This window comes from Ambystoma mexicanum, chromosome 2p (assembly GCF_040938575.1).
Source record: "Ambystoma mexicanum isolate Mex_15411 chromosome 2p, UKY_AmexF1_1, whole genome shotgun sequence".
Classification (NCBI taxonomy): Eukaryota; Metazoa; Chordata; class Amphibia; order Caudata; family Ambystomatidae; genus Ambystoma; species Ambystoma mexicanum.
The window spans coordinates 1,418,590,210-1,418,604,333 of record NC_090923.1 but is presented as its reverse complement, the minus strand read 5'-3'; the positions used below and the strand labels follow the sequence as shown (position 1 = coordinate 1,418,604,333).

Sequence of the window (14,124 nt, the reverse complement as noted above, 5' to 3'; positions counted from 1 at the left end):
CATGTACCTGTCGCTGTGCAACAGAGATGAGAGCAGGCAACAACCCCTGCAGTAGACGGCTGCTCAAAATTGCCAACACAGGAGAGGTTTACCAATGTCACATATATTTATATTGATAGTCCACTGCTCACACCATCCATTAACCCTTGGTGTGTATTAAAAAGATATGCATCTTGTATAACATTTCAATACACAGATATGATACAGTTCAATTTGATGCCCCACAGGTAAAATGCATGCTCAAAGACATCTGATAACACTCAGTAATGAACACATTGTTATACTCAAGGCATCTCTTTGTGGTGGGAGCACCTCTCCAGTCTACAGGAATCATAAAATTGAATACCCCAGATCCGTGCTTAGAAACCTCTGGGTATTAAGCGCTTTATAAATAACCTATCACATCATATATGCTTTGGAGATAAAATGTGGTAACTGGAAACACTGTGCAATGGAGGTGAATATGTAATGTAGAAAAATGTCTTGCACTGCAAAGCAGCATGCGAGCCAGTGCACACAGACCTCATGGAGGGATCAAACCCGGTAAGTACAATCAGGGAGTTCCACAGCATCGGCACTCAACAGGTTTTTTCGTGACACACTTAAGCCAAAATATCCTGGTGTCCACTAAGATCTTGGAGGTTTTAACAGTGGTTTAGAAGCTTTAAGTATTACCATCCCACCCTTACTTCTCTGAGAGACCCTCCTAAGTGCATCGGTTGAAGTAGGCCACTTGCTCACTGTGGTTAGACACGCCAACTTATGAAATCCTTAGGAAGCTAAATGTATCTGTTGTTGCCTGTTGCCTCCAGTGGCGGGGAGTTAGAATAGCAGTTTGCGCCATAGTGCTTGCACTAGGCAAGATTAAACAGCATTACAGAAGGTTGGAAACTTTCTGCAATGGAACAAACAAGCAGGGACGTCATTTGGGGGTCACAACCATGACCCCTGAGGTCTCCCTTGCTACTCCTGTGGTCTCCCTTGCTACCCCTGTGGTCTCCCTTGCTACTCCTAAAAAAAAGTTTTTATTCTTTCTTTTATTTTTTAAATGTAAGCTCCTGGGCCATGTGGCTCTTTGTTTCCGGAGTGGCTGGATTTCTTTTTCGGGCCTCTTAAAAAAAGACAAGGGTTACACTAGTGTAACACTTTGAGCAGTGACCCTAAATAAGAAAGAATAGGAATAAAAAATAAGTTGTCTTTCTGGAATTCTATACAATAATTGCTAGACTAATTCAAGGTTTATTTCAGGCACATTTAAGGGGGTGAGTCCCTGATTTAGTCTGTTCTTAAACACCTCAACTCAGCTTTTCATCCTTCTGAGGTCGATAAATGAGTACCAACACAGGTTGGGTGATATTGTATGTATATTTGTTCTAAATAAAGCTCTTAAGCGTAAGTGCTTTATAATAACACATCATTATCATTTGGCCTTGTATTCACATTAATTTGCTAACATGGGCCTATACACACTGATATTAACGATACCTATGGTGATCCATTCTTGTATGAAATATATATCACATTATAGTGATATCGTAACCATATTTTTCGCTGTGTACTTAGGGACAATGCTATGTGATGCCCATTCCTGTTTTGTCGAGGGGCGAAAGGTTGTGTTCCTTCGCTTCCCGTGATGTCACTTCAGGGTTGGGTCAAAGGACATCACTTCTTGTGATGTCATCAGAGGTCAAGAGTTGTGTGATGTCACTTCCGCTACCCCAGGCATTTTGTTGAAATGACATTCCTGCAAACAAAGCGAACAATTATGGAACTGTTGCACAAGGGTAATCCCTCTGGTTCTGCAGAGTCAATCTAAGCCGTTCCAAGCCACGTATTGCTCTCTACATGCTAAAAGAGATGCAGCAGCCATGATGTTGCAGCCACCGGCCCAACACACACAAGTGGCCACTGCCAGGGAATGCTGCACCACGTACAGATGGCCCCCAACTTGTTATGCTCCAAGCAGAACAGAAAGATTGGCATATAAAACATCAAAATAATATATCCCTTCCTTTACTGAACAATGTGGACCCTTTGTAAACCCAGCAGCATCTGATTGCATGGAGGAGGCCTTGCCACTCACCAATTCTGGCAGGGGCCGGACACTGTTTCGCCAGGCAAGATATATTCCCAGGGAACCAAGCCAGCCCACGACGAGCTGTTCCCAGGTTCTGATGCTCCTAGATTAAAAGGAAAATTAAAAGAATTATTGTTTTCATTTTTGTTTCTTCTCAGGGCACAACACATCAATTGCACTGGCACCAGAGAACTCAGCTTCTTCCCCATGCACCTGTCAAACTAACTATAATTGTGATTGGTTATTTATAACACATGACAGTACGCATTGTCGCGTGAGGATAGCTCAGGGGCGACGACGCAGAGCAAGACAGGTTCGATCCCCGGGTCTGCACGCGTTATAAATAACCAATTACAATTATTTTTCAATAATAACCTGCAAAACACACATTGTAGAATGCCTAATAGTTAATTATAACAGTTGGCAACATTACTACTATCCAGTCACCGAGTGACGTATTATGTGTACCCGCCTTTACAGGGATTCGGCATCGTGTGTGCAGAGTACACGTGGATCAAATGTCACTTTCCCTCTTTCCCAGAAGAAGCATTTCTCGCTTTTACCACATCGCTCATCCTCAGTCAGACTCTGCACTTTAATGCCTAGATTTGCTCGAGAATTCTGCTCAGCGTAGCTCAAGTTTCGCAGAAATCATACATGCATAATTCATATATGGCCACTCATACCGTCCCCCTGTGACTGCCTTATTTATGTATGTGTTATTTGATTTGTAAAGCACTACAGGCTGAGAACTCGAACATCTTAAACCATGCTCTCACAGTGCTGTGACTGCGCGCCTCGTGGCCTCCACTGGAAGAGACATTGCCTATGACATAAACAGCACTGTTCATTTAAATACTTCCGTTTCCGACTCCACATGTTACGAGATCTTGGAACATGTTGAACGCCAGGGGGCGCTAAAGGTGTTTCTGATTCGATTGCTCTTTTTAAAATGAGTAAGACACCTTCAGGCTTGAAGGCCTGCAGCAACTGACAGAGGACAACTACTGGTAGCTATGATCACTGCGTGTGGTGTTGGGGGCCTGGCATGCAAGGAGGAACTGTGCGACTTGTCAAGGCATGTCTTTGAAGGCAAGGCAGCCTTGGGAGCAGCAGCTCCTGAGATCTCGCAAACCTGCTGTGGGAGGGCAAGCACGGATTCTTTGTACCAAAGTAGGAACTCACAGGTGAGGGACTCAGTGTCAAAACCTAGACCGTTCTTACCACAACCCCCTCTTAGCCTGGAGCTAATTTGCAACCAGACTTTCCTCACAAGAGCGCAGTCTGTAGGAGTATGAAAAACACTACATAACAACCCAGCATGTCCCTGAAAATATCATTGACAAAATGCTGGAAGGTGGCTGGGTATTACAAAGGCCGAAGGGCATTACACAGTATTTATATAGACCGAACTTAGTTTTAAACGCGGTCTTCCACTCGTCCCCACTTCGCATCCTGACCAGATTGTAGGCCCCTCTTAAATCTAGCTTGGTAAAGATGGTGGAAGAGATCAACTTATCAAGCAGTTTAGATATCAGAGGCAGCGGATACTGGTTTTTGACAGTAATTTTGTTAAGAGCTCTATAGTCCACACAAGGGCGTAAATCCCCCTCTTTCTTGGATACGAAAAAGATTGGGGACGCTGCAGGAGAGCGAGATGGCCAGATATGCCCCAGCCGTAGGGCTTTGTCTACGTATTCTCGTAGATGGTCCTCCTCTTTTTGTGTTAAGGAGTACACTCTGCCATGCGGAAACACTGCCTCAGGGACTAAATCAATCGGGCAATCATAACTTCGGTGCGCAGGGAGTTTTTCAGATAGTTTCTTGTCAAAGACGTCGATATACTGTTTGTATACCGCAGGTAATTCCGAGGAGGGTTTTTGCAATGTGGCACTGATCGAGGAAACGTTAGCAACCATAGCTAAGCAGGGCGAGAGCTCCGGAATAACCAGAGAATCAAAACATCGCTTACGGCAAAACTCAGAGGAAAAACGCACCGTTTGTTGGGTCCAATCAACTACAGGATTGTGTGTTTGTAACCAAGAAAGGCCGAGTATAATCCCAAACTGTGGGGCTGAGATGAGGTCAAACGTAATGTGCTCTGAGTGACCTTCTGATGTTGACATCCGAAGAGGCCCAGTCTGTTCTGTTATCTGACCTGATACCAGATAGGAAACATCGACGGCATGTACTTCCCTGGGACCTCCTTGATGATGGTAGGTAATCCATGGCGACCAGCCGATTGGACATCCATGTAATTTCCGCTGGCACCAGAATCAATCATGACAGGGCTGGAAAATGACTCAGACCAGGAGCGGAAAAGCACATAGGAAGAAACATGTGAGAGGCAAGACAACTGCCTCCTGAGCCTTGTAACTGTTGACTCGTCCTGCAGGCTCTGGTTAAGGACGAGTCTTGGCATTTCCCGCCAACTTAGCTGGTGTTTTGGGGCAGACACGAATGTAATGGACTGCCTGGCCACAATAGAAACGAAGGTTATTAACCAGGCGTCTTTCCCGTCCTGCCTTGCACACCGGTCCTCTGATAGCCCTTATTTGCATGGGTTCCACTTCACCAGAAGCGCTAGTAGTACCTGCGTCCGATTTCCCTGAGATGCAGAGATCTGGGACTCTGCGTTCTCCACGTCTCTGTCGATGTCTGGCATCAACCTACAAGACTAGGTCCACCAGTTCTGAAAAATCGGATGGTACTGCTGGTAGCACTGATAGGGCATCTTTAAACTCGTCTGAAAGGCCCTTGTAAAAGACAACGGCTTTCTTTTGTTCCGGCCACAAGGTTTCAACCGCTAATTGGTTAAAGCGGGCGAGATAGGTTACAAGGTCTGTTTTCCCCTGAGTGATGGCAAGGAACCAAGATCAGAGGCCTGCGCCTTATGTCTCATGTCAAACACTGCATTCATGGCTTGGATGAGGGCCTGAAAATTATACAAAACCTGGTCATCCGCCTCTAAAAGAGGGTTAGCCTAGGCGGCTACCGTCCCGCCCAAATGGGACAGAACAAAACCAGCTTTCGTTGTTGCATCTGAAAATGCCGGGGGTCGACAAAGGAAATGCAAACGGCACTGGTTTTCAAAAGTGCAATAGGTTTTAGGGTCTCCCATAAAACGTTCTGGCGGGGCCAGAGGAAATGGCCCAGGTAATACCACTGGGGTTGGAGCAGGAGGGGTAGCTTGGGGTGCTGGAGGGTCTGTAACCGCTGCAGCCGCACCAAACTCATCATCAGGAGGTAACGGTTGTATAAAGCTCTGTAACACAGCCATACATTGATTTAAAGTCGTATGAGCCGACGCCATGTCAGTATGCAAGGCTGACAAGGCTTGCATGAGTGCCTGCACTGGATCCGGCCCCAGATCCATTTCACAGGTTTATATTTAGGGCTCCTTAATCTGTCAAAACCTAGACAGTTCTTACCACAACCCCCTCTTAGCCTGAAGCTAATTTGCAACCAGACTTTCCTCACAAGAGCGCAGTCTGTAGGAGTATGAAAACACCTGACAGACCAGGGGCTTGTGTGAAAAGGCAGGAGCAGCAGCAACAGAGCTAGAGAAAACAACAACAACAGCAGTTCAGTACTTTGATCGAAGATACCAGCCCTGCCAGTCACCACCCCTATTTCCCACTCTTACTTGCTCCATGAAGAATAAGGCCCGAAACCTACTTGGCCACACACGGTGAAGTAGAATGAAAACAAGGTAATGAAATTCCAGAAGAAGTCCTGCGATCCCAATAGAACAATTCCACGACAGTCCTTATCGTTCCGCACAGCGTCCCGGTGTTATTCGGAGGAGTGACCAATGAAGAAAACAGGAGAGCGTCCACAATAGTCACCTTTATGTCCAAAAAGAATGATCCTTGGAATTCAGCAAAGCGTCCCAACGTGTAGGTAAATGAGTCTGTGTATGGGGGTGTGGAGAAGGGGTAAAAGCAAGGATAGGAGGCAAAGAAAATCAGATTGAAAGAGAGGAAATAACGGTAGGCAAAAGGGGTCCAATCGGAAATTGGGAGGTACTTGACCAAGTTTCAGGAGCAATCACACCAGGTTGCAGGGATCCAAAATAGCAACGTAACCAGACACTTAGCAAAAGGAAATCCGCGTAAACGTATGCAGCGTCAGGGGTATCGGGAATCAATCCAAAGGGACCGGGCACCAGAAATCAAGGGCAATCCAAAAGACTAGTCCGTAGTAGCAGACCAAGAAGTCAAAGACAGGATTCAAGACAAAGAAATATCAGGATACAAACACTACGAAACTGGCAATAATACTCAGTTAAGGAGCACCCGATCCGTGTGAGAAGCTAGAATAAGTAGACTATTCACGTACGGACGCGAGAAAATGGTCCGTGCGTGTCACGTGACCACAGTGTCCGACTCGAGCACTAATGCGGAATGTTGGGCGCTGTAGTCTGCACGGAACCGCAGCGCTTTCGGCACTTACCAAGACGCCAAGGGATTTTCCAGGTGATTGAAGGGGTGCTCGCAAGCTGTTGTGGCCGTATATGGGGTTGGATCCGGACAGTACCCCCCCAGAAAGGGCACCGCCATCCGGAACCCCGCAGGTCGCTCACGCTAGAAGGAGCGCAAAAGCCGTGGAGCATGTAGATTGGAGGCCAGTTCCCAAGTCCTGTCTTCCGGACCGTAGCCCTTCCAATCGATCAAATAAGAGCGTATCCCTTTCCTTACTCGAGTATCAAGAATAGCGTGAACCTCATATTCCTCTTGCCCTGAAGAGTAAGGTGTTTGGTCGACAACCACACCCGGTCACCCGGAGTGTAAACAGGGGCCGGGGAGCGATGCTTGTCCTCTTGTTCCTTAGTGCGACGCTGAGCGGCTTGGAGGTGACAAAGAACAGAGGTACGTATAGAGAGCAGATAATCCCTCACATTCTTGGCAGCAGGAGCTCGGTCCAGAGAAGGAAGGACACCTGGAAGAATCCTCGGGTGTAGGCCATAGAGAGCATAAAACAGAGAACACCCCACCGATGAATGTCGGGCGTTATTGTATGCAAACTCAGCAACCCCCAAAACAGACAACCAATCCGACTGGTGTTGTAGACATAAACAACGGAGGTACTGTTCCATGGTGGCATTAGTACGTTCTGTCTGACCGTCTGTCTGCGGATGATATGCAGAAGACAGACGAGCATCGATGCCTAGGGCGCTGGTTAATGCACGCCAGAAACGTGATGTAAATTGCGACCCCCCTATCTGATATCATAATTGTGGGAAGTCCAAAAAAGCGGACTATATTGTCAAAGAACAAAGAGGCCAACAGGGAAGCAGACGGGATACCTGGACATGGAATAAATTGGGCCATCTTGGTAAAGTTGTCCACCTCCTTTTTCATCCCAGGCCACCAACACCATCGGCTTAATAGCTCATGGGCCTTGGTCCATCCTGGGTGTGCCACCAGTTTGGAATCATGAGACCATTCAGGAGCCAATCTCCTTGTTTTATTATCTGGCAGATACAACAGACCATGAACATAGGGAAAACCCGACAGCAGTGTAGCCCCCAATTCTTCAAGAGAGGAAACATGATCCTTGACCCACCGTCGAACCTGATCCAAAAGAGATGAAGAGGCCGCACATACACAAACCACTGACCCAGATGGTAAAATCTGCGTTACCAGTTTACCGGCGGTGCAATCGGTACCAATCCGGGACAGAGCGCCTGCTTTTCCATGTAAAGGGCCGGGGTGATAGGTCACGGTGAAGTTAAACATTGTGAAAAAAAGGTGCCAGCGTATTTGCCGGGCATTAGTACACTTTGCTTGCGATAGAGCTTGCAAGTTCCTATGGTCGGTGTATACCGTAACCAGATGTCGGGCACCCAAAAGATGGTGCCTCCATTCCTTAAACGCAGCCCGTATGGCCAAAAACTCCCTGTCCATTATTGTATAATTGCGTTCAGCAGCTGACAATTTTCGGGAGTAGATCGCCACGGGGTGCATCTGCTGTGTAGAGGGGCAGATTTGCAAAAGGATAACCCCTACTGCAATGGCAGAGGCGTCAGCTTCTACAATAAATGGGAGAGACGGGTTTGGATGTTGTAAAACAGGAGCGGTTGTAAAGGCCTCTTTCAAAGCTGGAAAAGCCGATTGGGTGTCCGAATTCCATATGAACGGAACTGTAGGGCTAGTAAGGCATGTAAGGGGAGCTACCATTTCCGAAAAGGAGATAATGAATCTGCGATAAAAGTTTGCAAAGCCGATGAAGGATTGCAAGGCTTTTACGGAAGTGGGGACAGGCCACTCGAGCACTGCCTGGACTTTGGAAGCACACATAGGCACCCTTCCGCTGATATTTGGAATCCTAAGAATTCGACTGATGATGCATGAAAAACGCATTTTTCCAGTTTTGCATATAAGGAGTGTTCCCGTAGACGTTGCAAGACAGAGCAGACATGCTGAATGTGTTGAGACAGATTGTCAGAAAAAATCAGGGTATCGTCCAGGTAAACCACTACATAACAACCCAGCATGTCCCTGAAAATATCATTGACAAAATGCTGGAAGGTGGCTGGGGTATTACAAAGGCCGAAGGGCATTACACAGTATTTATATAGACCGAACTTGGTTTTAAACGCGGTCTTCCACTCGTCCCCACTTCGCATCCTGACCAGATTGTAGGCCCCTCTTAAATCTAGCTTGGTAAAGATGGTGGAAGAGATCAACTTATCAAGCAGTTTAGATATCAGAGGCAGCGGATACTGGTTTTTGACAGTAATTTTGTTAAGAGCTCTATAGTCCACACAAGGGCCTAAATCCCCCTCTTTCTTGGATACGAAAAAGATTGGGGACGCTGCAGGAGAGCGAGATGGCCAGATATGCCCCAGCCGTAGGGCTTTGTCTACGTATTCTCGTAGATGGTCCTCCTCTTTTTGTGTTAAGGAGTACACTCTGCCATGCGGAAACACTGCCTCAGGGACTAAATCAATCGGGCAATCATAACTTCGGTGCGCAGGGAGTTTTTCAGATAGTTTCTTGTCAAAGACGTCGATATACTGTTTGTATACCGCAGGTAATTCCGAGGAGGGTTTTTGCAATGTGGCACTGATCGAGGAAACGTTAGTAACCATAGCTAAGCAGGGCGAGAGCTCTGGAATAACCAGAGAATCAAAACATCGCTTACGGCAAAACTCAGAGGAAAAACGCACCGTTTGTTGGGTCCAATTAACTACAGGATTGTGTGTTTGCAACCAAGAAAGGCCGAGTATAATCCCAAACTGTGGGGCTGAGATGAGGTCAAACGTAATGTACTCTGAGTGACCTTCTGATGTTGACATCCGAAGAGGCCCAGTCTGTTCTGTTATCTGACCTGATACCAGACAGGAAACATCGACAGCATGTACTTCCTCTGGGACCTCCTTGATGATGGTAGGTAATCCATGGCGACCAGCCGATTGGACATCCATGTAATTTCCGCTGGCACCAGAATCAATCATGACAGGGCTGGAAAATGACTCAGAACCAGGACCGGAAAAGCACATAGGAAGAAACATGTGAGAGGCAAGACAACTGTCTCCTGAGCCTTGTATCTGTTGACTCGTCCTGCAGGCTCTGGTTAAGGACGAGTCTTGGCATTTCCCGCCAATTTAGCTGGTGTTTTGGGGCAGATACGAATGTAATGGACTTCCTGGCCACAATAGAAACAAAGGTTATTAACCAGGCGTCTTTCCCGTCCTGCCTTGGATAACGGTCCTCTGATAGCCCTTATTTGCATGGGTTCCACTTCACCAGAAGCGCTAGTAGTACCTGCGTCCGATTTCCCTGAGATGCAGAGATCTGGGACTCTGCGTTCTCCACATCTCTGTCGATGTCTGGCATCAACCTACAAGACTAGGTCCACCAGTTCTGAAAAATCGGATGGTACTGCTGGTAGCACTGATAGGGCATCTTTAAACTCGTCTGAACGGCCCTTGTAAAAGACAGCGGCTTTCTTTTGTTCCGGCCACAAGGTTTCAACCGCTAATTGGTTAAAGCGGGCGAGATAGGTTACAAGGTCTGTTTTCCCCTGAGTGATGGCAAGGAACTCAAGATCAGAAGTCTGCGCCTTATGTCTCATGTCAAACACTGCATTCATGGCTTGGATGAGGGCCTGAAAATTATACAAAACCTGGTCATCCGCCTCTAAAAGAGGGTTAGCCTAGGCGGCTGCCGTCCCGCCCAAATGGGACAGAACAAAACCAGCTTTCGTTGTTGCATCTGAAAATGCCAGGGGTCGACAAAGGAAATGCAAACGGCACTGGTTTACAAAAGTGCAATAGGTTTTAGGGTCTCCCATAAAACGTTCTGGAGGGGCCAGAGGAAATGGCCCAGGCAATACCACTGGGGTTGGAGCAGGAGGGGTAGCTTGGGGTGCTGGAGGGTCTGTAACCGCTGCAGCCGCACCAAACTCCTCATCAGGAGGTAACGGTTGTATAAAGCTCTGTAACACATCCATACATTGATTTAAAGTCGTATGAGCCGACGCCATGTCAGTATGCAAGGCTGACAAGGCTTGCATGAGTGCCTGCACTGGATCCGGCCCCAGATCCATTTCACAGGTTTATATTTAGGGCTCCTTAATCTGTCAAAACCTAGACAGTTCTTACCACAACCCCTTCTTAGCCTGGAGCTAACTTGCAACCAGACTTTCCTCACAAGAGCACAGTCTGTAGGAGTACGAAAAACACCTGACAGACGAGGGGCTTGAGTGAAAAGGCAGGAGCAGCAGCAACAGAGCTAGAGGAAACAACAACAACAGCAGTTCAGTACTTTGATCGAAGATACCAGCCCTGCCAGCCACCACCCCTATTTCCCACTCTTACCTGTTCCGTGAAGAATAAGGCCCGAAACCTACTTGGCCACACAGGGTGAAGTAGAATGAAAACAAGGTAATGAAATTCCAGAAGAAGTCCTGCGATCCCAATAGAACAATTCCACGACAGTCCTTATCGTTCTGCACAGCATCCTGGTGTTAGTGGGAGGAGTGACCAATGAAGAAAACAGGAGAGCGTCCAAAATAGTCACCCTTATGGCCAAAAAGAATGATCCTTGGAATTCAGCAAAGCGTCCCAATGTGTAGGTAAATGAGTCAGTTTATGGGGGTGTGGATGAGGCGTAAAAGCCAGGATAGGAGGCAAAGGAAATGAAATTGAAAGAGAGGAAATAACGGTAGGCAAAGGGCTCCAATCGGAAATCGGGAGGTACTTGACCAAGTTTCAGGACCGATCACACCAGGTTGCAGGGATCCGAAATAGCAACATAACCAGACAATAAGCAAAAGGAAATCCGCGTAAACGTATGCAGCGTCAGAGGTATCGGGAATCAATCCAAAGGGACCGGGCACCAGAAATCAAGGGCAATCTAAAAGACTAGTCCGTAGTAGCAGACCAAGAAGTCAAAGACAGGATTCAAGACAAAGAAATATCAGGATACAAACACTATGAAACTGGCAATAATACTCAGTTAAGGAGCACCCAATCCGTGTGAGAAGCTAGAATAAGTAGACTATTTGCGTACGGACGCGAGAAAACGGTCCGTGCATGTCACGTGACCACAGTGTCTGGCTCAAGCACTAATGCGGAATGCTGGACGCTGTAGTCCGCACGGAACCGCCGCGCTTTTGGCGTTGACCAAGACACCAAGGTATTTTCCAGGTGATTGAAGGGGTGCTCGCAAGCTGTTGTGGCCGTATATGGGGTCGGATCACGGCACTCGGCAGGCAGCATCTTCCGGTTCCAGGAGAAGGAATGAGACGAGATCCCCTTCCAGGAGCGCATCACAATCTTCGAGGCACTCAGATAAAACCAAGAAGAAGAACCAGAAGACTGTGAAAAGGACTTTCCGATCAGGTCAGCAGTTGGAGCTGATATGGAGACGCAGGCCTCCGTGGGATCAATGGCGCTAATGTACTAGGGGTTCCTTGGTCGCAATGTGTTAGAAATGTACTCTGAGATGTCTCAGAAGCTAGCACTGCCGGTTCCCAGTCAATTGGTCGAAAACATTTGGTCGACAGGACAACTGGTCGACACCATTTGGTCGAATGCCAAATGGTCGAATTTTTTTTTTTTTTTTTTTTTTTTTACCCCTTTTTTGGTTTTTTTTGGGGGGGTCCCCCCCCAACCCCCTTTTTTTTCTTTTTTATGTTTTTTCCCCACACGAAAACCCACAAAACACATATATATATATATATAAAAAAAAAAAAAAATTCGACCATTTGGCATTCGACCAAATGGTGTCGACCAAATTGCAGTCGACCAGTTTGCTGTCGACCAATTGACTGGACACCAGCACTGCCTCCCACAGAGCCTGCTTTACAACAAGGATCTGGAAGACTGGGAGACACAGAGTTAATCAACACTGGTGCAACTGGGTGCTACCAACACCACGGCTAAGAAACATAAGGCTGTGGTTGTGGACCTGTTTGGAAGAGGCTTTGCCACTGACTCAGAGTGGTCACGAGCCTTGTAAGGAGCCCGGCAGGAGGATTACAAAGTGCCAAGTGCAGTACCATGTAAGATGCCCCCGCCGACCTGGAAATCAATAGAGCCTCAACGTGTAGGACCAATGCCTGGTTTGGGGCAGATGGTGGAGGCCTTGCCAGGCAGAGAGAAAGATTGCGCCATTGGTGTTTGGGAAGAACATGACTCCCGGGGTCGTGATAACGTAGGTGAGAAGAAGTCTGCTAACAGGAGGCACTTACAGTGAAAACCTCACCCGAGGCTCCAGATGGCCCATTGCTGAGTTTGCCTCATATATGAGTCTTATGACTAAGGTTGTCAATGTCTTGGGCATTGAGGTGTCAGACATGTGCATCAGAGAAGGATAAAACTGTAGATGTGATGTGGAATGATTGTAAGGAGGACTAGCCCTTCTGCCTTTTGGTAAATCCTTTCCTGAGTTCGCAGACTGTACTCTGGACATTTCAAAGTTAAGACATCTGACCAAGAGGTGGTATTCACTAAACCCAGGACATGGTTCTGATAACGACATATTCGCTGGATGTATATATCTGCGTCATAGCATCCCTAACTTCCCATTCAATCTTTTCAATTAGACAACGTTCATTTTGGAGACGATTCACAAAGAACTGGAACCCCATGTCATGTGGCATGCTGCCCCTCACTTACACCGGTGAAGGCCTTCTTCATGTACCTAGTATTTGATCTATAATGCACTTTTACCCTAAGCGCCTACCATTATAGAAACAGCACAATGAACAAGTAATACAAATGAACAATTTGTAGACACGTTATTCCCAAAGAAATCTGGTGTGATAATAGAAATAAATAGCAGTTGGTGCGACTTACAAAATGGCCCCACTTACACTTGAGTGAGTGCTTTTGTGAGTGCTTTTGTGAATCGGTGTAAACCAAACTGTCATAATGTGGTACCTTTCCAGGCAAAACTTTCAAATTCTCTGAAAAATGTATGTGTGGGATTACACTTGTCTGGTGTCAGGGGGCAGCGTCTACCAAATCATGTCACAAATTCAACAATTCTGTCACCAACATAGATAATCAACAGAATTGGCATGGCCTTCTTTGGTTGGGAAACTTGAGTAATATATTCGGCCATAGCCAACGTACCCATGAACAACACTCAAACAGCAGCAGAACGTCACACGTTATGTTGTTGAATGGTGTGGTTTCATCAATGCTTTACTTCCAGTATGTACTTTTCATACTCCGGGGAGGGGAATTATTTCAGTGTGCAGCGAAGCAGACAGACCCATCTGTTTTGTATCTGCCCCTATGTTTCCCCGCTCCCATGCCCTCACTCTACCTGCCAGCCTTGTACTTACCCAGGGAGCTGTTCTGGTGCCGGCAGCGGCACTCCTCCTGCCCCACACAGACTCCATCCTGCATGAGTTGCTCCCCGGGGCACCCGCACGATGGCTGGCACCCTGGATTGTCCTGGCAAGCCATGTCTGCTTGGAGATCCTCACAGGTGCGGGGACAGGGCTTCCCACAGTCCAAGTCCACTTGACCGCCGCCGCAGTCTAGGGGAGGGAAGAAGAGATGTGGATTTAACAAACGAGGGACT

General features: G+C 47.1%; 1 protein-coding gene across 1 annotated transcript in view; it reads right to left on the bottom strand.

Moving 5' to 3' along the window:
- LOC138567897 (SCO-spondin-like) overlaps positions 1-14,124 on the bottom strand; it is a 1,036,222-nt gene that overhangs the window by 296,085 nt on the left and 726,013 nt on the right. The window contains exons 77-78 of the mRNA XM_069646396.1: positions 13,883-14,080; positions 2,084-2,180 (exon numbers count right to left, since the gene is read on the bottom strand). Coding sequence (XP_069502497.1) covers positions 2,084-2,180; positions 13,883-14,080 — 295 coding nt within the window. The remainder of the gene's footprint in view (positions 1-2,083; positions 2,181-13,882; positions 14,081-14,124) is intronic.